At 42.5% G+C, this 27,160-nt stretch overlaps 2 protein-coding genes across 10 annotated transcripts; one reads left to right on the top strand and one right to left on the bottom strand.

Annotated features, from left to right (window-relative positions):
- Positions 1 to 5,277: 5,277 nt before the first annotated feature.
- On the bottom strand, positions 5,278 to 13,240 carry LOC135544374 (germ cell-less protein-like 1). Of its 6 annotated transcripts, none has more exons than XM_064971933.1 (15): positions 13,141 to 13,240; positions 10,106 to 10,295; positions 9,789 to 9,912; positions 9,532 to 9,628; positions 9,310 to 9,407; positions 9,041 to 9,153; positions 8,869 to 8,934; positions 8,668 to 8,752; positions 8,456 to 8,546; positions 8,186 to 8,326; positions 8,019 to 8,088; positions 7,822 to 7,897; positions 7,575 to 7,720; positions 6,466 to 6,553; positions 5,278 to 5,776 (listed from the first exon to the last, which is right to left on the bottom strand). In XM_064971933.1, exons 2-15 carry the CDS (start codon positions 10,279 to 10,281, stop codon positions 5,636 to 5,638), a joined length of 1,512 nt encoding a protein of 503 aa, XP_064828005.1. In that variant the 5' UTR covers positions 10,282 to 10,295; positions 13,141 to 13,240; the 3' UTR covers positions 5,278 to 5,635. The 6 variants fall into 6 exon arrangements, 5 of the variants coding, with proteins under 5 accessions (XP_064828005.1, XP_064828004.1, XP_064828002.1 ...); XM_064971932.1 differs by lacking the exon at positions 13,141 to 13,240 and adding an exon at positions 11,136 to 11,309; XM_064971930.1 differs by lacking the exon at positions 13,141 to 13,240 and adding an exon at positions 10,472 to 11,121.
- On the top strand, positions 12,514 to 27,083 carry ggcx (gamma-glutamyl carboxylase). Of its 4 annotated transcripts, XM_064971928.1 has the most exons (17): positions 12,514 to 12,752; positions 15,492 to 15,731; positions 15,951 to 16,109; positions 16,469 to 16,634; positions 16,772 to 16,850; positions 16,978 to 17,084; positions 19,128 to 19,291; positions 22,483 to 22,784; positions 23,223 to 23,354; positions 23,847 to 23,998; positions 24,097 to 24,266; positions 24,384 to 24,514; positions 24,697 to 24,844; positions 24,944 to 25,145; positions 25,323 to 25,478; positions 25,897 to 25,942; positions 26,525 to 27,083. In XM_064971928.1, exons 1-15 carry the CDS (start codon positions 12,719 to 12,721, stop codon positions 25,474 to 25,476), a joined length of 2,340 nt encoding a protein of 779 aa, XP_064828000.1. In that variant the 5' UTR covers positions 12,514 to 12,718; the 3' UTR covers positions 25,477 to 25,478; positions 25,897 to 25,942; positions 26,525 to 27,083. The 4 variants fall into 4 exon arrangements, with proteins under 4 accessions (XP_064828000.1, XP_064827999.1, XP_064828001.1 ...); XM_064971927.1 differs by lacking the exon at positions 26,525 to 27,083 and having other exon boundaries at positions 25,897 to 25,974; XM_064971929.1 differs by lacking the exon at positions 26,525 to 27,083 and adding an exon at positions 14,749 to 14,808 and having other exon boundaries at positions 25,323 to 25,974.
- The last annotated feature ends 77 nt before the right edge of the window (positions 27,084 to 27,160 follow it).

Genomic DNA, 27,160 nt, shown 5'->3' with positions numbered 1-27,160 from the left:
TGGAATTGCATTTTTATTGCCTTTTTAGCCTGAATTTTTCTTTATCTAGCTGTCTTCTGGCAGTTCATCAGAACTTTTTCACTAGAGTTGAACTTGATAGTAATGCACCAAACACACCTTATTAACATCCAGCTTTTGAAAATGCAGGTTTTAATAACGATAAGCATGGTGGAATAATCTCTGTATAATGTACAAATGGATGCACAGACACCAATGGTAAAAAAAATAATGAATTGACAGTAAATCTGTGAGGCTATTACAGCATATCATGAATAACTGCAAAGACGAGTAGCCTAGCAGTTAGAGCATTGGGCCAGTAACTGAAAGGTTGGAGGATCGAATCCCCGAGCTGACAAGGTAAAAATCTGTTCTACCCCTGGATAAGGCAGTTAACTCACTGTTCCTAGGCCGTCATTGTAAATTAGAATTTGTTCTTAATTGACTTGCCTGGTTAAAAAAAATACAAGTGTAAAGGTAAGCCTTCACTGTAGATCATTACACTACTCCTATGCCAAAATAAATATATTTGTCAAACTCACTTTACAATATATTATGGCATGTTTATTACAATTATATCCAAAATTGAGATTAAACCTATGGTTTGAACAAAAAATTGCCCCTTCCACCCCCTAAACATTTTTATCAACTGAGGATGCTTTTACATTCACCCTCCTGGCGACCAGGGAAAACCATCCCCTTCCTGTGGGTCTGAGAGCAAACATTGTAAAAAAAAAAGTCAAGTCAAAAGACGCATCTCACTATCAATTGTTCGAATTGCTGCACAAACCACTAAATGACACCAATGGGAAGAAGAGACTTGATTGGGCCAAGAAACACGAGCAATGGACATTTGACGGGTGGAAATCTGTCCTTTGGTCTGATGAGTCCAAATTTGAGATTTTTGGTTCCAACCGCTGTGTCTTTGTGAGATGTAGAGTGGGTGAATGGATGATCTCCACACATGTGGTTCCCACAGTGAAGCACGGAGGAGGAAGTGTGATGGTGTTGTGATTTATTTAGAATTCAAGGCACACTTCACCAGCATAGCTACCACAGAATTCTGCAGTGATACGCCATCCCATCTGGTTTGCACTTAGTGGGACTATAATTTGTTTTTCAAAGGACAATGACCCAATGCACCTCCAGGAGGTGTAAGGGCTATTTGACCAAGAAGGAGAGTGATGGAATGCTGCATCAGATAACCTGGCTTCCACAATCACCCTACCTCAACCCAATTGAGATGGTTTGGGATGAGTTGGACTGAGAGTGATGGAAAAGCAGCCAACAAGTGCTCAGCATATGTGGGAACTCCTTCAAGACTGTTGGAAAAGCCTTCCTCGTGGTTGAGAGAATGCAAAGTGGGAAAAGCTGTAATCAATGCAAAGGGTGGCTACTTTGTAGAATCTCAAATATAAAATATATTTTGATGTAACTTTTTTTTGGTTACTACATTATTCCATGTGTGTTATTTCATAGTTTTGATGTCTTCACTGTTATTCTACAATGTATAAAATAGTAAAAAATAAAGAAAAATCCTTGAATGAGTCGGTCTCCAAATTTTTGACTGGTACTGTACACTAAACAAACATACAAACACAACATTTAAAGTGTTGGTCCCATGTTTCATGAGCTGAAATAAAAGATCCCAGAACCCAGAAATGTTCCATATGCATTGAAAGCTTATTTCTCTCAAATGTTGTACACAAATTTGTTTACATCCCTGTTAATGAGCATTTCTACTTTGCCAAGATAATCCATCCACCTGACAGAAGCTGATTAAACGGCATGATCATTACACAGGTATACCTTGTCCTGGGGAAAATCAACGAACACTTTAAAATGTGTGGTTTTGTTACACAACACTATGCAACAATGTCTCAAGTTTTGCGGAAGCATGCAATTGGTATCTTGACTGCAGGAATGTCCACCAGGGCTGTTGCCAGAGAATTGAATGTTCAGTTCCACAAGCATTCTGGCCCATGTTGACTCCAATGCAACACCCAAAAGGGGTGGACCATTCTTGATACACACGGGACACTGTTGAGAGTGAAAACCCCACTAGGTTTCAGTTCTTGACACAAACCAATGCACCTGGCACCTACTACCATACCTCATTCAAAGGCACTTGTATATGTTGTCTATCCCATTCACCCTCTGAATGGCACACATACACAATCCATATCTCAATTGTCTCAAGGCTTGAAAATCCTTCTTTACCTGTCTCCCACCCTTCATCTACACTGATTGAAGTGTGTTTAACAATTGACATCAATAAGGGATCATAGTTTTAACCTAGATTCACCTTGTCAGTCTATGTCATGGAAAGGGCATGTTATAACTTCTAATAGTAATTGTATCCACTGGAGAATTGGGAGAGAGTGAGGTGACAGCCATCTAAGAGCCAACATTTTTTTTGCTGCAGTACTGCCTGCTACCAGTAATCATCTCTGATTGAGAGATTCAAGGGGCATTCATCGTTAAGTAATATAGTAGATGCAAAGCATGGAATATTTACATTCATGCACTTCGAAATACATTTTGTAACTTTGCCCCAGAAGCATTGAACTGCAGGGCAGTCCCACATCATATGAAGGAATGTGCCAACCTGATTTAAGGGACACAGTGAACAGTTGGCAGTTTGGGCCAATTTCATCATAAAACATTTTTTGGGTGTAAAATAGTCTGCGGACAATCTTAAAATGTATAAATTGATGGTTCGGATTACGGGATGACAAGGTCATATTTTTCCATATTCTGTTCCAGTTAAAGGGTGGTTCAGATTCACATATCTGTGAACCATTATTTTTTAATGGCTCGCTCAGAAAGCTTCCTAAAGTTATAAACTCAGCAAAAAAGAAACGTCCTTTCTTCAGGACCCTGTCTTTCAAAGATAATTCATAAAAATCCAAATAACTTCACAGATCTTCATTGTAAAGGGTTTAAACACTGTTTCCCATGCTTGTTCAATGACCCATAAACATTTAATGAACATGCACCTGTGACACTAACATTTTACATACGGTAGGCAATTAAGGTCACAGTTATGAAAACTTAGGACACTAAGAGGCCTTTTTACTGACTCTGAAAAACACCAATAGAAAGATGCCCAGGGTCCCTGCTCATCTGCGTGAACACGTCGTAGGCATGCTGCAAGGAGGCATGAGGACTGCAGATGTGGCCAGGGCAATAAATTGCAATGTCCGTACTGTGAGACGCCTAATACAGCGCAACAGGACGGACAGCTGATCGTCCTGGCAGTGACAGATCACGTGTAACAACACCTGCACAGGGTCGGTACATCCGAACATCACACCTGTGGGACAGGATGGCAACAACAATTGCCAGTTATACCAGGAACACACAATATCTCCATCAGTGCTCAGACTGTCCGCAATAGGCTAGGCTGGACTGAGGGCTTGTAAGCTTGTTGTAATGCAGGTCCTCACCAGACATCACCGGCAACAATGTCACCTATGGGCACAAACCCACCATCGCTGGACCAGACAGGACTGGTAAAAAGTGCTCTTCACTGACGAGTGCGGTTTTGTCTCACCAGGGGTGATGGTCGGATTTGCGTTAATTGTCGAAGGAATGAGCGTTACACCGAGGCCTGTACTCTGGAGCAGGATCAATTTGGAGGTGGAGGGTCCGTCATGGTCTGGGGCGGTATGTCACAGCATCATCGGACTGAGCTTGTCATTGCAGACAATCTTAACGCTGTACGTTACAGGGAAGACATCCTCCTCCCTCATGTGGTACCCTTCCTTCAGGTTCATCCTGACATGACCCTCCAGCATGACAATGCAACCAGCCATTTTATTTTTTTTATTTTACCTTTATTTTACTAGGCAAGTTAAGAACAAATTCTTATTTACAATGATGGCCTAGGAACAGTGGGTTAACTGCCTGTTCAGGGGCAGAACAACAGATTTGTACCTTGTCAGCTCGGGGGTTTGAACTTGCAACCTTCCGGTTACTAGTCCAACGCTCTAACCACTAGGCTACCCTGCCGCCCCAGCCATACTGCTCGTTCTGTGCTTGATTTCCTGCAAGACAGGACTGTCAGTGTTCTGCCATGGCCAGCGAAGAGCCCGGATCTCAATCCCATTGAGCACATCTGGGACCTGTTGGATCGGAGGGCTAGGGCCATTCCCACCCGAAATGTCTGGGAACTTGCAGGTGCCTTTGTGGAAGAGTGGGGTAACATCTCACAGCAAGAACTGGCAAATCTGGTGCAGTCCACGAGGAGGAGATGCACTGCAGTACTTAATGCAGCTGGTGGCCACGCCAGATACTGATTGTTACTTTTGATTTTGACCCCCCCTTTGTTTAGAGACACATTATTCAATTTCTGATAGTTACATGTCTGTGGAACTTGTTCAGTTTGTCTCAGTTGAATCTTATGTTAATTCAAATATTTACACATTAAGTTTGCTGAAAATAAATGCAGTTGACAGTGAGAGGATGTTTCTTTTTTTTGCTGAGTTCATGGAGATCAGTCCTTTCGGGAGCCCAGATCATTTGTAAATCCCATCATTTGATGGTTTGGTAGCAGGGTTTCCCCAAGGGCCTCTATAGGCAAACATAGAAGACCTAAGTTGTAAATATGGGAAATTAGTTGCCTGGTAATGTTATGTTTCAAATCGTGGAATGTTCTCAAACCATTACTGTCCATATATCAGCAAGGGTATGGATTCCACATTTGGACCAATGGTGGATGCAAATGGCTGCCCTCCAGATCGCAAGGCATTATTGCAAAATTTGAGAGTAGTATGGGCATGTCATTTTGATTCCAAAATGTTTTCTTCAAATTTTCCACCAAATAGAAATGGTGTGAGCAATAATAGGACCAAAGCATAGTTTACATTGTTTAAGGGCTGTATAAGTAAGACCTCCTCTTCCAGGACAATAGGAGACACAATTTGTATCTTTATACTCAGCCAGGGGGCGGAAGATTCATGTCTAAACCAATTAAGGATGGGATGAAATGCTAGTGCCTGTGAATACAATTTAAAGTTTGGTACGGATAGTCCTCCTACATCTTTCCCCCTTTGCAAGTGTTAAGATGGAAATACGTAGGAGGGCTATCTGTACCAAACTTTAAAATGTATTTCCACTAGCAAAAACAGCACAATTTTCAGCCGTGGGTATTTGAAATTCAAACCTAATTTGGACACTACTATAGTGGCCGACTTACTCTTAATTAGGATAGTAATGGATGTACAGAAATAGTAACAGATCATTTCCTGTGAGAGACAAGAGAAGGTCACACGCTGCTGATAGCACCACAGCCCACTGGTGTGGACAATTTATTGGCAGGTAAAGTTTTTTTCTTCTTCACTTTCTTTAAAAAAATGTGAAATAAATAATACAAAAAATGTATGAATGTTATAAAAAAATAATATAAAATGAAAGCCGAAGAATTAAAAATATATTTTTTAAACTAACAACGTATCCCAAAACACACTAGACTGAGCTAGTGTTGTGTTTGGGGGGGTTGAAGCTGTGGGCCACAGCTTGAGGCCAGGATGTCAGAGAGGGACCATGGAAGATGCGGGTGTGGGGCAAGGATAGGATTAGCCTATATTATAAAGGGGAGTGGTAAGGGAACTGGGCTGAGGGTGTGGAGCTGGCATCAGGATACACTGCGGGCGCTGCTCTCTGGTTCAGGGGAATCAGGACAGCGGTCCATATGAGGAGATGTGTACTGGAAGTTACAGCACACGTAGAGGGGGAAGGACAACAGCCGACTGTCCAGGTTCATCACCACATACTCCTGGTAGGAAGAAAATAAAAAAAGAGAGAATAAGAAATAGGGGGAGCACAGAACGTACAGCAATAGTTATATGGTCCGATTCAGGCAATACTTATATAGTGATGTGTTAATTTCAAGAGGGGAGGAAAGTTTCAGAACATGTGGATTACGTGTGGTCTGACTGACCAATAGACATTAAAACAAGTAGATAGTGATAGCGCTGACGTCATTCCACGTTTTCCTATGGAAAACTCCTGATGGCGTAATGAAGCCGGAAGTATTCGAAACGCGCAATATTGCTGAATGGGGCTGAATGCCCCCCCAAAAAAATGTAATTGCAAAGGATCATGGTGAAAATGGCCATAACTAGCAAAGGACCATGGTCGATGTAGTAGTTTTCATCATGCCTGAGAGTCAACCTTAAGTCTATGGAGCACACTACATTTGTCAGCACAACAAATGTAGTAGTCAATGGATCACTATTTAATTAAATATCTTGATTTTCAGTTAACTTTAAAATAATTCACAGTGGGGATTGAACTTGATCATAATAAACCAATTTTAGAGCCCAAAACGGCAGTTTTGGTGATCGTAATTTACAAAAGCTTTCTAAAGCGGACCAGGGCTTTTATGCACCGCTGAGTTGCTACGCAGTAGCTGAGTTAATACGCAGTAACTACACACTCCAGACCGGATACTGTGGGACTGACCTGGTCTTTCTCCAGGGTGAGTAGCTGGTAACCAGTGGATCGACTACACACCAGTTTACCACTGTTATCAAAGGAAGCCAGGCGTAACCTGAACAGGGCGAGGGAGAAACATTGAGTGAGATGTGAGGGGCTAGTCAGGCCTGGTAGAACACAGGTAAATCAAATACTCAACAAACTGGATGCAGTCTATCACAGTGCCATCTGTTTTGTCACCAAAGCCCCATACACTACCCACCATTGCGACCTGTAAGCTCTCGTTGGTTGGCCCAAGCTTCATACTCGTCGCCAAACCCACTGGCTAAAGGTTATCTACAAGTCTCTGCTAGGTAAGGCCCCGCCTTATTTCAGCTCACTGGTCACCATAGCAGCACCCACTGTAGCACGCGCTCCAGCAGGTATATCTCACTGGTCACCCCCAAAGCCAATTCCTCCTTTGGTCATCTTTCCTTCAAGTTCTCTGCTGCCAATGACTGGAACGAACTGCAAAAATCTCTGAAGCTGGAGACTCATATCTCCCTCACTAGCTTTCAGCACCAACTGTCAGAGCAGCTCACAGATCACTGCACATAGCCCATCTGTACATAGCCCATCTGTAAACAGCCCATTCATCTACCTACCTCATTCCTGTACTGTATTTATCTTGCTCCTTTGCACCCCAGTATCTCCACTTGCACATTCATCTTCTGCACAGCTACCATTCCAGTGTTTAATTGCTATATTGTAATTACTTCGCCACCATGGCCTATTTATTGCCTCAACTCCCTTATCTCACCTCATTTGCACTCACTGTATATAGACTTTTTGTTTTCTTTTGTTCTACTGTATTATTGACTATGTTTTGTTTATTCCATGTGTAACTCTGTGTTGTTGTATGTGTTGAATTGCTATGCTTTATCTTGGCCAGGTCGCAGTTGCAAATGAGAACTTATTCTCAACTAGCCTACCTGGTTAAATAAAGGAGAAATAAATAAATAAAACATGGCAGTTATACAGAACATAATTATATCATTACTACTCCACACACAATGCAATGCCTACATTCGAAATCTGTAGCTATGTGTGTTGTGCTGACCACAGCCTAGGTCGTGTCAGCAGATTGGAACACTAACCGGTATGCTAGATGCCTCCGAGGCTGCATACTCACAGCTCCCCCACATGGCTGGCTCAGTGTATTCCTCTTGAACACTATGAAGCGGTTGGTGTAGGTCACCAGCAGGTCAAAGCCAAAGTTGAAGCCTGTCCAACGCCAACAGTACTGAGAATATAAAGTTAAAACATTCTCTTTTGTGATGTTTTGTTTGAAGTTCTTATAGTGTGATTGATGTCCTTATTACACAGACTAATAGTCTGACTCACATCACCATCTTTGGTCAGTTTCCTGCCACATCGCATACTACTTGACTCAAACTCCTCCTTGTTGGCATCCTGTGGGCTACAGACACACAACAACACACGCCTTATTATACAAGCGAAAATATATTTTCAGTCACTGAAAATCACAGAATGAATGTTGTCATGGAGTGATGTTGCTGGTTTGGAGCTCCAGTTCTCACCCATTGTCATTGTCGTGCTCTGTCCGTAGCATGGCAAACCACTGGCTCTTGTACACGGATGTCAGCCAATCTGGTATGAGGAGTTTTACAGAGGACATAAAAATGACTACTAAAACTCTCACAAGTGAATGTGAAACATAAATCACTATCCAAATCATCACCCTTACCGGGTGGGAGAATGTTGTCTCTCTCCAGGATGCGTGCGGAAGCCAAGTCATTGATGATGTATTGAAGGCGCACATGTCTAAAGACAGGAGTAAAGGGGGCGCCGTCCTCTGCTTTTAAAAAGGGCTCCTCCTCTCCCATCTCTGCAACAGCATGCACATAAGAGCTATTAGAAAAGACTGGTCAATCAGTGTCTGTGTGTATATTCTACAGCCCTGTGTTCAGATGGGTGTGTAGCTAGCTGTGGACATGCCCTGTGGAACAGAACGTACCAGTCCTGCGTTTGCAAAGCCAGGCATCGGCATCAGCCAGCAGCTGCTTGATGGGACCGTCCCAGGATGGATTGAGCTGCAGGAACATCCACTGAGGAGAGAGTTACAAAGAGAGGGTATGAATGAGAGAGAAGGGATAGGGAAGGGGAGATAAATCAACGGTCTACAAAAACAGCCTTTAGAAACTGTCCCAAAGGCAGTTACAGTAGTACCTTTTTCAGAGTGGTGTAGACGTCCATCTCCACCTGCATGACGAATAGGTCAGACGACTGGATCAGTAGTTCGATCACATCCACTCTGCAAATACAGCACAGAAACACACACTGCTCACTGACACCAACCACACAACACTTAGACTATTATGAGTATGTATAAATTCTATGGAAAAATAGGAAAACATTTAAGATACACACCCCAGCTCCTTCATGAGGTCAACATTCTGATGGGTCATGAGGTTATTGAGGAGCCATTCCAGACACCTGCAGGAGACACACAAGCATATGCATGTAGAGTGATAAGAACAAGAACAACTGTATTATTCGATTAACTAATATTACTCAATAGGAATGTAATGATGGGGCTTACTTCTTCATGACAGAGTCAAGGCCGTAGATGCTGGCAGAGGAGTAGTAGACACACACAGTTTTGACACCAACGTTCTCCTTCATGGTCTCACCACACTGCTGGATCAGACCATCCTGCAAAGACACACAGGCATATTATGGCCTTTGATCATCTATTCTCGTTCATTAAATTGCATTCCAGCAAGTTCAACTTCCAACTCACACATATCACCATCATCTCAGCATTCCATGTAAAGATCCTGTAGTGTGATATGATGATAATCTACTGACCAGTTGGAGCATACAAGCTGCTGCTAGGATACTGACGACCCTGCTGGGCTTGATCAGAACATCATCCCGGTACAGAGATCCAAACACTACCTGCAGAGCTACACACACACACACACGGAGAAAATCAAGATAAATGTGTATAGTAACGGCAAAAAAGGAGTTCAGTGACATAAACAAAGCAATTTGTAGTGTTTTATTCCTGGCAGTGACTGAAGTCCTCACCCTCTGTGTCGATGTTCTGGTCTGGGATCTCTAATGGAATGACCATCATGTTGGACTCCTTCCAGGAGCCGCTGAACATGCTGGAGAAATACCCTGACTACATAAATAAGAACATCATGGGGTGGGGGGTGAGTCACAGGCATTGTAGATCATTTTTATTTAACCTTTGTTTAACTAGGAAAGTCAGTTTAAAACAAATTCTTATTTACAATGACGGCCTAATAAAGTGTGTAGTGTACACAGAACAATGCACTAACCTGGCACAGGTACACTTTGTGCAGGTTCCAATCCTGCCCCAGGGCACAGATACGGATGTCACTGTTCTCCCCGTTCAGGAACAAGGTCTGATAGATGTACTTAGATGTGCTTTTCAGCTTCTTCCTGTTACAGTTCCAAAACAAACCAGAACAACGCAGGCCAAGGTCAGACACAGGCTGGCCATATGAAAGACATGAAAGATATGTGAATACCTCACCTGTTCTATAAGTGTGTTTGTCTCTTACTCCGGCCTGCTGTGTCTGTTGGTTTATGAAATTGTGTGTATTTCCAGTGTGATGTGTGTGACTCTTCTCACCTCCGTGGTGTGTCCAATAAGGCGTCTTCTTCATCAGGCTCACTGTCGCAGTCACAGCGTGCAGTCCGTTTCCTCTTTCTGCATTCACATCCATGCTTGCCACTGGCACATGTAGTCTCAACTGCTTCCTCAGGATCCTGGGAGGGGGTATGTAACCGGCTGCCCTGGGTGCCCATCTCTCCCCTGCACACTACACACAAAACAAAATCATCTGCAACATGAAATGGATGGATCTATTGTAATTTATATGAACTTCATTACGCAGGGGTATACAATAGCAGGTCACTTTTGTTGTTGAGTAACCATTTCTGAAAGTTATTATTTAGGTTCAGACCAGGAACACTCTCGCGTAACAGTTGTTCATACATGTCAAAAGCATGAATTCCGAACACACGTCCTGTCCTCAGGTCTGGCAACAATAACCTAACAACCTCAGGCACTGTGTTCAGCTAACCTATCATTACATTGTTGTGATTGCAACAGTTGCTGTGGTAGATAGCTAGAAAGCTAAACTAGCCAGCTACCCACACAAGAACTAGTAGCAACCCATAGCTTGTGACCGGGAAAATAACGAATGCAATAGCTTGCTAATGTATTGTATTACAGAAACGTACCTGATGTATCTACAACGCACAAGGCTAACTGGTCGGTTATTAGCAAGTTGTGTTGTCAATTAGGTGGTCTAGTTTGCTAGCCAGATCAACAGTGACAAGTTACTAGAAGTAAACAACAAGCCTTATCAGCTATGTTGCGTTCAAAAGTATTGAACAAAGACAAGAAGATATTACGACGCTAACGCGAATCCGGCCAAATCCGATCTACCAATAGCTGGAGCATCATTATGAATGTTTCAAAGGATATTTCAAGAACACATTCCAAGTTGTCTTTCAATTATTCATACAACAATGCAGATTAGAGTCCACAGGCTAGCTAGGTCCATGTCGTCTTCTAGCGTGCTAACTATAATGTGCCTCTGCGTATTATTGCCATCTACTGTAGTAGTGGCGATATGCCAACGTGGACGGGCTACCTGGTAACTACAGTAGGGAAGTTTGCATTGGAGGATTGTTTAGCCAGATGTATAGATCTTTGAAAATGGGTCGGTGACCACTCCCAGAAACAATCCAACGAGGGGATACGATTATCAGGCCCGGGTTACCCCGGTGGGTAGTTTGCACTGGGTGAAAAGTGATTGCATTTGTTTTGGAACCGGGCTATCTTTTATCTCTCAGGCATAATCCAGGTCCCCGTTCAAAACTCACGGCGAAATCGGCACACAAAAAACCAGAGTGACATAGTTTAGGGATAGGCTAGATTAAGCACGTGGAGTAATGAATAGGATTATGTGTTTTCACATGCAAAAGTGATTGCTTTTTATAAAAACGCTATATCTGCCTTTCCAATGAAAACTAGTTTGAAAAATTCAAACATATATTTTATGTTAAATAGATGTTTTTGAACGATGCACTATGCTGCCTTGTTGACAATATGACCGAGCGGTGCAGATTACTGTTCGATTTGAGAAGGGCGCTCCTCCTTCAACGTTTTTGCCCGTTCACTGTCCATCGTTGCGGACAAAAACCGGGGCACGGAGTCGTCATTAGTTAACACAGCCACAAAGTCATATTAACCCCGCCTATTTCTACATGTTATGTTGTTAAACTCTCATTTTAAATCTAACCACACAGCTAATATATCTTAAATTAAGACCAAAATCACGTTTTTGTTTTCATACATTTTTACGATATAGCCCATTTTGACATTGTGGCTGTGCTTTTTAGTGGAAACCGGTGCACCACGGCTCAGGTTAAAATAACTTCCTCCTTAATTCAGGAGGTAAATATGTTTTTCCCAACTAAAGATCCTACGGACGTCCCTACCCTACCCTAAACCTCAAACCAACCTAAGGTCGATGTCCGAGCCCCCGCGGAAATTGAAATAACAAAATATCAGTTGAAAATAGAGATCTGTTCTTTTGCATTGGTTATGTCTCAATCCACCGTATCGCTGGACATTTTTAAAGATGTTTTTTTAACTGACTTGCCTAGTTAAATAAAGGTTCAATATAATAAAAGGAGTGTGCAAAGCTGTCAAGGCAAAGGGTGGCTACTTTGAAGAATCTCAAATATAAACACTTTTGATTACATGATTCCATATGGGTTATTTAATAGTGAAGTCATCAAAACTATTATTCTACAATGTAGAAAATAGTACAAATTTAAGAAAAACCCTTGAGTAGGTTTAGCAAACTTTTGACTGGTACTGTAAATCTATATATTTTTTGATAAATACTTTCGGTTTTGTACACCAGCTTCATGCCTTCTACATTAGGTTATTCTCATCCCAACCGCTGGGGGCATACAATTTCCGGAATGCCACAAGGTGTAGTTTGTCTCGTGGAAAAAACAACCAATAGACTCTGAGCACTGTTTCAGGTTCCCTGTCGATTTTCCAGACAACCTTCCTTAGGCTAGTACACGGACTGACACGTACCCAACGGTTTACGTGTGTTGAATATCTCATTGGGGTAGGGACAAGGAGGGGAAATTGTACTATTAGGGTGACATCCCTGTCCAAATAGTATATATTTTTTTGCATAACCGAGTTGGAAGCATGGAAGCAGGGGCGTGCGACAATGCTAATGCAGGTATGTAACAAGGGACAGCATTGTTGTTGTTTTGTAACCATTGATCAGCTCTGCTTTCAGTAAATTGAAACAGGGTATATAGTAGTCAGCATACCCGAACCGCTTGCTTTCAAGCTGTGCTAGGGTCGGACAGCATTCTTGTGTATATTAAGACTATTGCCTACCTCCTCACGCCATTTGCACACACTGTATATAGACTTATTTTTTTCTATTGTGTTATTGATTGTACGCTTGTTTATGCCATGTGTAACTCTGTCGCACTGCTTTGCTTTATCTTGACCAATTGTAAATAAACTGCTTCTCAACTACCTTACCTGCTTAAATAAAAGGTGAAATAAATGTTTTAAAAAGACACCAAAGGAGCCTGCTTGGAAAAGAGAAAACGTACCTCAATCCAGGGATGAGAAATGCCTTTTACTCCGAATTGTCCCATTATCCCAACTGTTACACCAATAAGATTCAACTATTCGTTTAAATAAACTACCGTTTTCCTTCTTATGCTAGCAAGCAGTGGCAACCTCAGCCAGAATGGCGAATTGCGTTGAACACACAGCGGGGAGAACAAATATTTGATAACCTGCAAACTCGGCAGTGTTTCCTACTTACAAAGCATGTAGAGGTCTGTAATTCTTATCATAGGTACACTTCAACTGTGAGAGACGGAATCTAAAACAAAAATCCAGAAAAATCACATTGTATGATTTAAGCAAATTTGCATTTTATTGCATGACATAAGTATTTGATACATCAGAAGAGCAGAACTTAATATTTGGTACAGAAACCTTTGTTTGCAATTACAGAGATCATACGTTTCCTGTAGTTCTTGACCAGGTTGCACACTGCAGCACGGATTTTGGCCCACTCTATACAGACCTTCTCCAGAACCTTCAGGTTTTGGGGCTGTCGCTGGGCAATACGGACTTTCAGCTCCCTCCAAATATGTTCTATTGGGTTCAGGTCTGGAGACTGGCTAGGCCACTCCAGGACCTTTTGATGCGTCTTACGGAGCCACTCCTTAGTTGCCCTGGCTGTGAGTTTCGGGTCATTGTCATGCTGGAAGACCCAGCCACGACCCATCTTCAATGCTCTTACTGAGGGAAGGAGATTGTTGGCCAAGATCTCGCGATACACGGCCCCATGCATCCTCCCATCAATACGGTGCAGTCGTCCTGTGCCCTTTGCAGAAAAGCATCCCCAAAGAATGATGTTTCCACCTCCATGCTTCACAGTTGGGATGGTGTTCTTGGGGGTTGTACTCATCCTTCCTCCAAACACGGCGAGTGGAGTTTAGAACAAAAAGCTCTATTTTCGTCTCAGACCACATGACCTTCTCCCATTCCTCCTCTGGATCATCCAGATGGTCATTGGACATGCGCTGGCTTGAGCAGGGGGACCTTGCGTGCGCTGCAGGATTTTAATCCATGACAGCGTAGTGTGTTACTAATGGTTCTTTGAGACTGTAGTCCCAGCTCTCTTCAGGTCATTGATCAGGTCCTGCCGTGTAGTTCTGGGCTGATCCCTCACCTTCCTCATGATCTTTGATGCCCCACGAGGTGAGATCTTGCATGGAGCCCCAGACCAAGGGTGATTGACCATCATCTTGAACTTCTTCCATTTTCTAATAATTGCGCCAACAGTTGTTGCCTTCTCGCCAAGCTGCTTGACTATTGTCCTGTAGCCTATCCCAGCCTTGTGCAGGTCTACAATTCTATCCCTGATGTCCTTACACCCTCTCTGGTCTTGGCCTTTGTGGAGAGGTTGGAGTCTGTTTGACTGTGTTGACAGGTGTCTTTTATACAGGTAACGAGTTCAAACAGGTGCAGTTAATACAGGTAATGAGTGGAGAACAGGAAGGCTTCTTAAAGAAAAACTAACAGGTCTGGGAGAGCCGGAATTCTTACTGGTTGGTAGGTGATCAAATACTTGTGTCATGCAATAAAATGCAAATGAATTACTTAAAAATCATACAATGTGATTTTTTGAATTTTTGTTTTAGATTCCGTCTCTCACAGTTGAAGTGTACCTATGATAAGAATTACAGACCTCTACATGCTTTGTAAGTAGGAAACACTGATGATTTAGCAGGTTATCAAATAATTGTTCTCCCCACTATATATACATTTCCATCATTTTTTTTATTGCAACAATAACAATATTACACATCAATACAGGGATATTCCTGTGAATACACAAAAGGTGAAGCCCCCTCCCACAATTATAAAAAAAAAATATCAATAATCCAGGACATAATTTGATTGGCTGACACTGCCATTCAAAATGGCTGCTGTGGCTTCTGCTGCCGAGCATGAGGACTGAAATGCCCAGTCGTTCAATCTTTTCAGTTTAACAGTTAGGATAATGGTACAACACATTTTAGTCTCTGGATTGAGGTACGTTTTCCGAACCATATCTCGCACCAGCTCCACGGTGTCTTAACATACACAGGCATATGCTTTCCGACCCTAGTGCAGCTGTAAGTAAGCGGGTTGGATCTGCTGACTAGGTTTATAAAAACGCGAGACTGATAGATGCAATGCATCTCACGATAATCAATGTATCACCGTGATTGAATTGCAATATACACATCAGCATATAATCAGGAACATCAAGTTCCTTATGACTTGTAGTACACTGTGGCATAAATACTGCACACATACCCATGGCATTCTTGTGAACCGTAGGGTTAAGGTGTTTCTCTGAAGTGTGAATTGGTATGCATATTTTCCCATTCTCTCATAGGTGCTCCTTTCATTGAGCAGTCCTCAGGACAGGGAGACTTGTCTGGGAGCAGTGATGAGGGAGAAGGCACCATGGACACGGAGACAGTACCAGCAGCAGAGAGGGCAGTGGAGACTGAGAGCATGATGAAACGGCTGTTTGGGTTTGAGAAGGAGGACCTGTCCTCCTGGCATCGCTTGGTGTGTCTCCTAAACCGCCCCACTGACCCTGCTTCTCTGGGCATTTTCCGCTTCCTGTTTGGTGAGCTCTGTCATCTCCACTAAGATTAGTTACCCTTGGTCAAAATGGCTGCAGGGTCTGGCATTTTCATTTGTGCCTGAGAATTGAATTAATCGCATTGAGATGTTGAGTTTCGTATGCAAGTCAAATCATCTGCTGGCGATCAGGTGAGTGTAGACTTGTGCAATCTCTCTTGTTGTGCTCATCTTCTGTGTGTCTTCCCCTGTCTCTGTCCCCCAGGCATGATAATGGCTATAGACATTACACAGGAGCGAGGCCTTAGCCACCTGGACTACAAGTACCTGGATGGGGCTCCCGTGTGCCGCTTCCCTCTCTTCAGCTTCCTGCAGCCGCTGCCTCTTGATTATATGTACCTGGTCTATGTGGTGATGCTCTTTGGTAGGTCAAGTTCTGAGTCAGTGATTGGAACAGCTGCTGTATGTTGTCTCCTTTGTGCAGGTTTATGTGATAGTGTTAATATGCTTTCATCTTTTCAATGTGTGCTGAAAAGTGCCTTCGACCGAGTGGCACATTGGTCTAAGGCACTGAACCTCAGTGTTAGAGGTGTTACAGCCTGGAATCCTACCCATGGTCTGTAGTATCACAACCGGCCGTGATTGGGAGTCCCATAGGGTGGCGCACAACTGGCCCAGCGTTGTTAGGTTTGGCCGGGGTAGGCCGCCATTGTAAATAAGAATTTTGTTCTTAACTGACTTGCCTAGTTAAATACATTTTTTTTTAATTGTCTCTTTTTATAGGTGCTGTGGGAATCATGTTGGGCTGTTTCTACCGCCTTTCCTGTCTCATGTTCATATCCACGTACTGGTACATCTTCTTTTTGGACAAAACAGCATGGAACAACCACTCTTACCTCTACGGACTCATTGGCTTCCAGCTCACATTCATGGACGCCAACAGATACTGGTGAGTTGCAGAACTTTTATGAAACCATTACTATACATTTCTTAAACGTATAATATATTTGGTTGATTGAATCTGTGTGTGTGTTTGCCTGAGTGTATCCATGCATTTAAGTACATGCAGTATATTATTATTTTCAGGTCAATAGATGGATTACGTAATCCCCAAAAAAAGAATTCCCAAGTGCCACTTTGGAACTACACTCTTCTGAGGTTTCAGGTCTGTGCCAAATTCTTTCTATTGAGTTCATAGAAACTTTACTATATCAAGGGTATCTGCCTTGACATGTGCCTGATAAACTTTGAGGACACTACTATAATATATCTTTAATCTTTTTCCTTGGTAGATTTTTATAGTATACTTCATTGCTGGAATCAAGAAACTGGATGCAGACTGGGTAGAGGGATATTCCATGTCATACTTGGCACACCATTGGCTTTTTGACCCTTTCAGGTTAGTTAACATTTTTAATGACATTTTAGTAATTTAGCAGATGATTTTATCTAGAGCAACTTACAGCAGTGAGTGCATATTTTTTCGTACTGGTGTCTCGTGGGAATTGAACCCACAACCCTGGTGTTGCAAGTGCCATGCTTAGGTCCAGGTGTTTTTCTCTTTCTACCCTGCATTACCATCATTTGACCTCAAGAGGCCAATAAAGGCAACTTGTCACACAACCTGTAAATTGTCAAGTGTGCATTCATAGACCAGCGAACAATTTAATTTGAGAAAATGTAGACTTAAAATTGTTTTGCCTTTATTATTAACTATAGAAAAAACAAATGCTGAGGATATGGCTTTTCCAAGCGCCAACACTCAAAAAAGTAGATAATCCCAAAATGTGTGCATTCATTAACACACGTAAAGAACGGAGGTGCAAAATGGTAAAAAAAAAAGCATCTCCATAATAACGGATGAATCCACTGACAAGACTGATATGTTCATTTTTCCAAGGAGAACTGGGTGAAGACGTTCGTTATTCTAGCTAATATAGTATATTTACTTGAATTATTCAAGTGTCAATATTATTCTGAGTAACTGCGCATTCACATGCGCTTTGTAGAGTATGAGAAGCGTATCTCCATACACTGCATTCAAGAGTTGGAGAAGTTGGGTTATTTCTATAACTAATAAAAATAGGCTAGACATTTATGTTCTGAAAATAGTCAACATTTTCCCCTATCAAACCCATATGTTAAGAACTGACAAATACATTGTGAAATGTGTTGATTGATGTTGGCTTGTTATTACGTAAGGATGAGACTGTCGCTATATACTCCACAACCGTCAATGGTAGAAGCATTCTTAATCAAATGCTAAATTGCAGGTTTTGTAGAATATATTGTCTGCAAAGAGTGCCCCAGCGGGGTATTGGCATACTTTTAAAAACATTTTTTTAGCGATATTCTGATATGGAATTTATATTTTCCTGGTTGGATTCATAGTCCCACTTTTATAACCTCCGATCAGGGATTGAGTCTGTTACGCACGCCTCTTGGTGGAGGGAACTCGACTCCCTGTGGAGTGAAAGAGGTATGGGATTGTAGGTGCGGGTAAGGATGACAGAGAATATTACCATTTACAGGGAATTTATTTCCATTAACACGGTAATGTGGGGAAAAGGGTCTGGATGGAATCCAAAGAAAGTTAGAGCCCCCTCTCCTACCTACCCACTACTTATCTATTCTTAACGCACTAACAAAAATACAAGTGGGTAACCAAAATACAAAGTGAACAATTTCAATAATGAAAAACACTGAGTCCTATTGGCACACGCATACCTCAGAAGTAGCGGCTACAAAATACTTTCAACAAAACTGTCTCTGAACAACACAGAACATCCAAGAAGCTCTCTTTCTACTAAATGGAACACAGGCTTTTTAAGCTGCAGAAGGAGTTGGTAATTGCAGACAGCTGTATCTCCTGACGAGAGGGCGGGGTCAGAGCTCCAATCTGCAATGGTGCCGACCAATCAGCTGCTTGGGGGAATCAAGGAAGCCATTTCCTGAAATATACATATACACAAACCCACAACACAGAAACTGGGAAACATAACAGAGGATCAGCTTGAGCAAAGTGAGGTGTAGAATCACTGATCTACAAATAGTAGTCCTTGCCAAATAGTAGGCTTTGTGTAATTAAGATTTGTATGCCACTCTTCCCCTGGTTTAGGACGCACCACCAGACATTGAATGATTGATTGGAGATAGCTTGTGTCAATTAAAGAGAATTTCCAATGATTTTCTGCCTGCAGCAAACCTAGTGGATAATACTGGGGAAATAGTGGTCAAAGAAAACCCTCACAAAATATAACTAAAACGCCTGGCCCTAGCCATGCTCTACTAGCTGACCCACACTGGACCACACAGATGGTATTTGTCAGACTTCAATACAGATGTATTGAGGGCCATGCGCCCTCATATTTTGGAAAAGCTTCTATAAAACTGCAACATGTGGGATTGTATGGATTTCTTCCCCTTTGTGTCTGTCCCACAGGATGATTCTGCCTAATGAAATGGTGAGTCTGCTGGTGGTCCATGGAGGTGGTCTTTGTCTGGACCTGTCTGCCGGCTATCTGCTGTTTTTCGATGCCACACGCCCTTTTGGCATTTTCTTTGTCAGCTACTTCCACTGCATGAACTCTCAACTCTTCAGCATCGGTGAGTCTTTTCAGTCATCATAATGAGAATATCAAATGTTACTGAATTACAGAAGCTACAAAATTCAACACTTTGTATATAGAGTCCATTGTACTCTGGGATGATGTCCTATTTTGAATAGTTGATGTGCAGGTAGCCTAGTGGTTGGAACATTGGGCCAGTAACTGAAAGGTTACTGGATTGAATCCCCGAGCTGACAAGGTAAAAATCTGTCGTTCTGCCCCTGAGCAAAGCCGTAAACCCACTGTTTCCTGGGCGCCGAAGACGTGGATGTCGATTATGGCAGCCCCCGCACCTCTCTGATTCAGCGGGGTTGGGTTAAATTAAGAAGACACATTTCAGTTGAATGCATTGTGAGTGCAAGATTATGTTATAATACTTTTATTGCATCAAATGTTTGTTTTATCCAACAGAATAGAGTATTTTGTTAACTATTGGGTGTGTGTTCTACTAAGTATGGGCCTCTAGGAGATAACACTGACAGGAGATTTACGATGTCTTTTAAAAACCAAAGGGCATTCCAGAGCATGAGTTAATGTTTCTGTTTCATACCAGGGAGAGATGGTTCCAGTTTGGAGTCAGAGGGCCAGTCACTGGTCTATACAATGAAAACCGTTAACACAGCCGTACTTATAATACATAGCAGACAGTATCGTTCATACAAATCTTACCCTTGTGACCCATTCTATATATCTGTTCGTCATGTAGGTTGAAAGGGGTGTATCTTGGCTATAAAATACCTTTTGTACTTTTGTCTCGGGGCTCTCACCGTGAATCGTTGACTGACCAGCCATCATTATCGTAGAGCACTCAATCGATTCACTTTGTTTTATTTATTTGTTTTTTATTTGACCTTTATTTAACCAGGTAGGCTAGTTGAGAACAAGCTCTCATTTACAACAGCGACCTGGCCAAGATAAAGCAAAGCAGTGCGACACAAACAAAAACACAGTGACACATGGAATAAACAAACATACAGTCAATAACACAATAGGGGAAAAAAGTATAAATACAGTGTGTGCAAATGAGGTAGGATAAGAGAGTTGAGGCAATAAATAGGCCATAGTGGCGAAATAATTACAATATAGCAATTAAACACTGGAGTGGTAGATGTGCAGAAGATGAATGTGCAAGTAGAGTTACTGGGGTGCAAAGGAGCAGTATATTGGTAGTATATGGGGCGTTGGTGACAAAACAGATGGCACTGTGATAGACTGCATCCAATTTGCTGAGTAGAGTGTTGGAGGCTTTTTCGTAAATGACAGTTTACAGTCTAACCAGACACCTGGACAACTACAAATACTTAAGTCAGAACCGTCCAGAGTAGTGATGCTGCATGAGAGGGCATGTGCGGGAAGCGATCCGTTGAAGAGCATGCATTTAGTTTTACTTGCATTTAAGAGCCGTTGGAGGCCACGCGAGGAGAGTTGTATGGCATTAAAGCTCGTCTGGAGGTTAGTTAACAGTGTCCAAAGAAGGGCCAGAAGTATACAGAATGGTATCGTCTGCGTAGAGGTGGATCAGAGAATTACCAGCAGCAAGAGAAACATCATTGATGTATACAGAGAAGAGTCGACCTGAGAATTGAACCCTGTGGCACCCCCATAGAGACTGCCAGAGGTTCGGACAACAGGCCCTCCGATTTGACACACCAAACTCTGTCTGAGAAGTAGTTGGTGAACCAGGCAAGGAAGTCATTTGAGAAACCAAGGCTGTTGAGTCTGCCGATAAGAATGGGGTGATTGACAGAGTCGAAAGCCTTGGCCAGGTCGATGAATACAGCTGCAGTGTTGTCTCTTATTGATGGCGGTTATGATATCATTTAGGACCTTGAGCGTGGCAGAGATGCACCCATGATTCAAAATGGTCGGTGATCTGTTTGTTAACTTGGCTTTCGAAGGACCTTAGTAAGGCAGGGTAGGATAGATATAGGTCTGTAGCAGTTTGGGTCTAGAGTGTCACCCCCTTTGAAGAGTTGGATGACTGCGGAAGCTTTCCAATCTTCGGGGATCTCAGACGATATGAAAGAGAGGTTGAACAGGCTAGTAATAGGGGTTGCAACAATTTCGGCTGATAATTTTAGAGAAAAGTCAACTTTATATGAAGGTCCAGATTGTCTAGCCATGCTGATTTGTAGGGGTCAAGATTTTGCAGCTCTCTCAGAACATCAGCTATCTGGATTTGAGTGAAGGAGAAATGGGGAGGCTTGGGCGTGTTGCTGTGGGGGGTGCAGGGCTGTTGACCAGGGTATGGGTGGCCAGGTGGAAAGCATGGCCAGCCATAGAAAAATTATTTTTGAAATTCTCAAATATTGTGGATTTCTTGGTGGTGACAGTTTTTCCTAGCCTCAGTGCAATGGGCAGCTGGGAGGAGGTGCTCTTATTCTCCATGGACTTTACAGTGTCCCAGAACTTTTTGGAGTTTGTGATGCAGGATGCACATTTCTGTTTGAAAGCCTTTGCTTTCCTAACTGTGTGTATTGATTCCTAACTTCCCTGAAAAGTTGCATATCGCGGGGGCTGTTCGATGCTAATGCCGTACACCACAGGATGTTTTTGTGCTGGTCAAGGACAGTCGGGTCTGAAGTGAACCAAGGGGTATATCTGTTCCTGGTTTTACATTTTTTTTGAATAGGGCACGCTTATTTATGATTGAGGAAATCACTTTCAAAGAATATCCAGGCATCTTCTACCGACGGAATGAGGTCAATATCCTTCCAGGATACCCAGGCCAGGTCGATTAGAAACTCCTGTTCGCTGAAGTGTTTTAGGGAGCGTTTGACAGTGATGAGAATTCAGACAAGGCTAGGACATCCGCGTTGGCAGAGTGTGCTAAAGCAGTGAATAAATGTGTGCGTTGTATTGGCCTGCTCCCTTATTAAGTGATTAAAGATTTAGTTTAAGTATAACTCTGACTTGTGTGATAAGTTTGTCTCTCCTCATTTGATAGTAAAGAAATCAACCACCACACTAGGTATCCCCCTTTCCTGTCCCATTATCAGTAGAGGATTCCATTGATAAGGAAATAAGATTAATTTTCGCTTGTACTGAGGGTAACATAATGCATGCAGACTCCTATGTCCCAGAGAGCATTTTCAAAGCAATATTTTCTTTTAATGATCCACTATTTAAGTTAATCTATAACCCCCTATTGATCACAAATGCTACTATTTTCCTATATTTTATCTCCAGGTATGTTTGCCTACACTATGCTGGCCACGAGTCCTCTCTTCTGCTACCCCGACTGGCCCAGGCACTTTTTTGCCCGCTTCCCGGCGATCCTCAGGCCCGTGCTGCCGCTCACGTCTCCTCCCCCACAGCCCAGCACCTCTTGTGTTTACCCAGTGACCCAGCACACATCTACGGGACTACAGGACTTGTCCCCTGCCCCCAAGGCTTCCAAAACACGGTTTAAGCACAAGCTGGCAACCCTGTTCACCATTCTGTACCTGGCTGAACAGTTCTTCCTGCCTTACTCTCACTTCATCACACAGGTACTCCTGTAGAAATGGAAGATGAGTTTACAGTGACAAACCTCTTCTAATCCTTTCCATGTCTTGAATCAAGAAATCAGCAGCATTTGATTTGAATGCCTTGATTTAAATGTCAGCTGTGAGTCACTGGGTGTACGGCTGTCAGCTAAAGTTATTTCCCAACACTACGGATTACCAGAATAATTGCTCAATCAGTGTCAACACTGCTATCAGTCTGCAGTAAACAGTAGTGTAAACTAGCTTGAGTCAGAAAATGGTGGGGGTTGCAGAGGGGTGTGGAAAGAGGCTTTGCATTAGTAAATACTGGTCCATACATCCTGCTGTCCTGATCTGGAATGCATTTTTGTGATTGATTAGCAAAAAAAGTGATTTGATATTCCTTTAAAAAAACATTCTTTTTTTTTACAAATATGTCTAGCTTTTTTCTTTTTGACCTAGGGCTATAACAACTGGACCAATGGCCTGTATGGGTACTCCTGGGATATGATGGTTCACTCCCGATCCCACCAGCATGTCAAGATCACCTACAAAGATGGAAAAACAGGAGATGTCGGATACCTCAACCCTGGAGTGAGCCATTGAACAATATATAAAATCCGACTCATAGGAAGGGTTAGAAAGCATATGGAAAAAGGGAGGAACTTTGGGAGACATGGGGAATGTGACATTAGGGATAATAAGCTCAAGTCGATTATATTAACCATTCAACATTCCAACTAAACAATTATAGCGTGTTTGGTCCCACTTTAAATTAACTACAGCATACAGAACTTCATCATAAGCCTACATACAGTAGGACATTAGCGATATGAACACGCCGGGAATAGAGGTTGTTCGGGAATGGGGGTGGCTCGTAATGTTCATTAATTGACTTAAAATGTATCAAACCTTTAATAGAAAAAATTGATTGCATATTTACATCTTATAATTGAATTAACTTATCTGTGACAATATCTGGGAGAAGGAGGATCTGAGTACCTCATACTGCAAAACTTTTAAAGGTGGTATGACTGGTTCCATAAAGGTGAAGCAAAGTGAAATTGTTATGTGGCGCACCTGTAGGTGTTCACTCAGAGTCGGCGGTGGAAGGACCATGGGGACATGCTGAAGCAGTACGCCACCTGCCTGAGCCGCCACCTGCCTCACTACAACATCTCTGATCCAGAGATTTACTTTGATATCTGGGTGTCCATCAATGAACGCTTCCAACAACGGTACTACATAGCCTTTTTGTGATCTTTTACATCCTCCACATAGATAGAAATGTTATTCGCTGTACAGTTTGGTCTTGAATTCTCTTTCCATCCATTAGTATCTTTGACCCCCGTGTGAACATTGTGAAGGCAGACTGGTCACCATTCCGTCCAAATCCCTGGCTCATGCCTCTGCTGGTGGACCTCTCTCCCTGGAGGACCAAGTTCCAGGAGATCGAGGGCTCGTTGGACAACCAGACAGAGATAGTCTTCATCGCAGACTTCCCAGGTTTGGGGTCTCTCCCTCATTGTCTTCAATTGAGAATATTTCATATGGTGATCACTGATTCATCATTCAAAGTCCATTTCAATCTAGCTCGTATGTGTTGGTTAATTTTTCCTTTAGGTCTCCTTCTAGAGAACTATGTCAGTGAGGACCTGGGCAACACCAGTGTTCAGGTGCTGCAGGGCCAGCTGAATGTTGAGATAGTGGATGAGAAGAAGAACTACACGCTCCAACCTGGAGAGCAGAAGCAGGTATGATCCCTCTTCAACCTACCTGCTTCAGCCAGCCTGTACTGACACCCTTCACCTGGATGACAGCTGTACTGTAGTCATTATCATGGGCTGAAACTTACTGTTAAACATAATGTTCACATTCCAGTTGCCATGGTGTGGCTAGGAGTACTCATTGTGTGTGTGTGTGTGCGCGAGAGCAGCTTCCTGCTGGTGCCTACCATAAGGTGTACACAGTGTCTGAGGGGCCGTCCTGCTACATGTACATCTACGTCAACACCACAGAGGCAGCGCTACAGAGGAACTTCACTAAGCTGTTTGAACTGCAGGAGAGGGTCCGCAACGGAACAGGTCAGGTCTTAAATATACACACGGCAAGAATTAACACATACAACAGGAACCAACACACTTGATGGCAGTGATGAGCCAACACAGCGTTTCGCCCCACAGAAACGGAACCCCTCCCTCCAGAGCTCCAGTCGCTCATCACTGGAGAAAATGAGGGGTCAGAAGCCAATGTGATGGATCCCGTTGTTCAGCTATTCCTACGGCGACAGCGGAGGATGAAAGAAGTAAAGAAGCGCAGAGAAGCCAATGTGTGCGAAAGGCTGAACCGGTTTACTGTGAAAAAGTACTACATGTTGCGTCGAGCGTGAGTGTTGTGTTTTCAGTGCAACTACCAAAACTCATGACAACCATGTGATTCCTCCAGTTTCCACGTGTATCCTGCAGTGGCTTGGTTTAACGTAGACATTCGCTTTGTAGGAGTAAATGTCATAGACTAAATATAAGGCACACGTGTTTGAGGATATCATGCTCTGTGTTGTAGGTTCCTGATGACAGCCATTGCAATGCGTAACCTGGCGGTGGGCCTCCCTCCTCTGGAGCAGCTGACCAGGGAAGTGGCCTTCGCGAACATGAAGGAACCAGAGACTGAGGCCAGCCAGGACCTCAAGGATGAATTGGGCCACGAGGAGCTCTAGGAGTGTGTAAAATAATTTTTACGTGAATGTGCTTGAATAACAGAAGGCACTAGACTGTTACTACACTGGGTACACCAACCCAGTAATCAAACAAAGGATTTTCATTTGAATGGTTTTGAACATTTTGGAAATATGGAAGAGAAATTACTTTAATTGTTTGGGGAGAAGTGGGGTAAAGGCTGCATTGTATTTGAAAATATGTTTGAAATTATGCAGGGGCATGTTTCTGATTGATTTGTCTTATGACTGATCTTGCAGTTTAACTGAAAATACATTCCTAGGTTGTTCAAGATCACATTGTTCTTTTTGGTCTTATTTCGATATTGCCATAAGTATTATAATTGAAAATCCAACATGCACCTTCACAAAATGTATGGTTTTTTTCTATCCCTAACTTTAATGAGGTCTTTTTTTTTTTAGACTGACTCCAGTTGGGAAAAGTGGTGATCAACTTTATATGCTACAGGTAACTGCCAAAATAAAGGAAAAACCCCCTAAGGTCGATGTCCGTGCCCCTGCTGAAATATAATTAGCATAATAAAAAATCTCCATAAAAATGTGTCAGTTTAAGCTAGAGATTTGTTGTTGTCTCAAGTCTCCGCATCCAGGTGACAGCGTTAGAGCGGTGTTTGTCAGACCATGAGACATCCTGAAACATTCTCACACAAGAGTCTTGGGATTTCTGTCTGTAGCATCTGAATAGTTTGGGCTACACACACTAATATGACCCCTCTGTGTTAAGTTGAGACTCTCACGTACATGTCGCTCAGAAGACTCATCTGAAGGTCCCCCGGTACCAGTAGAAAGAATATGGATGTGCAGTATATATGAAGACTGTTCAGTGACAAATAAGGGGTTAAGTACATCCCAAAAAAATGTTTCCTGATTTTTATCTCTGATATAGGATAGACCCTTCAGAACAAACTTCCTTTTAGAGTTTTATTTGGGAAAGTTGTTCCATGTAGTGAATCTGTTATTCATTGCGTTTGTATGGGCTAATAGCAGTAAGGCCAAATCAAATCACAAAATTATCCTTTGACTCTTATAGGTTAATAGGGTGTTGGGCCACCTCGAACCAGAACCGATTCAATGCACCTTGGCATAGATTCTACAAGCGTCTGGAACTCATGTTGGAGGGCGGTGACTCCATTCTTTGAGAAGTTGTTGATGGTGGTGGAAAACAATGTCTCTGGCACTGCTCCAGAATCTTCAAGTGTTCAACTGGGTTGAGATTTGGTGACTGAGATGGCCATGAAATATGGTTTACATGAATGTCATGCTCATCAAACTAGTTGGTGATCACTCTTATCCTGTGGATGGGGGCATTGTCATCCATTCAGGGCATAGCCACGGTAACCAAAATAGCCTGCCCAGCATTTTTATACATGGGATGATTTTTGCTTAATTAACTCAGGAACCACACCTGTGTGAAAGCCCCTGCTTTCAATATACTTTGTATCCCTCATTTACTCGAGTTTCCATTATTTTGGCTCTTACCTGTAGCTTTACTTTCAGGCCAAATTATGAACATTGTTAAACATTGTCACCATTTGCATTCCAAAATGCAGTTGGTACTTTTCAAATAAAGAGCCTGAACATGAAATAAATTGCATTCTCAGTGTTTGAACTTAAAAGCTAATGACCATGCATGTTTCAGATTTTTGTAAACCTTAAAACATGGGGG

The sequence above is a fragment of the Oncorhynchus masou genome, chromosome 8, assembly GCF_036934945.1.
Source record: "Oncorhynchus masou masou isolate Uvic2021 chromosome 8, UVic_Omas_1.1, whole genome shotgun sequence".
Lineage (NCBI taxonomy): Eukaryota > Metazoa > Chordata > Actinopteri > Salmoniformes > Salmonidae > Oncorhynchus > Oncorhynchus masou.
The sequence above is the reverse complement of the archived record's forward strand: the minus strand, read 5'-3'. Positions and strand labels throughout refer to the sequence as shown.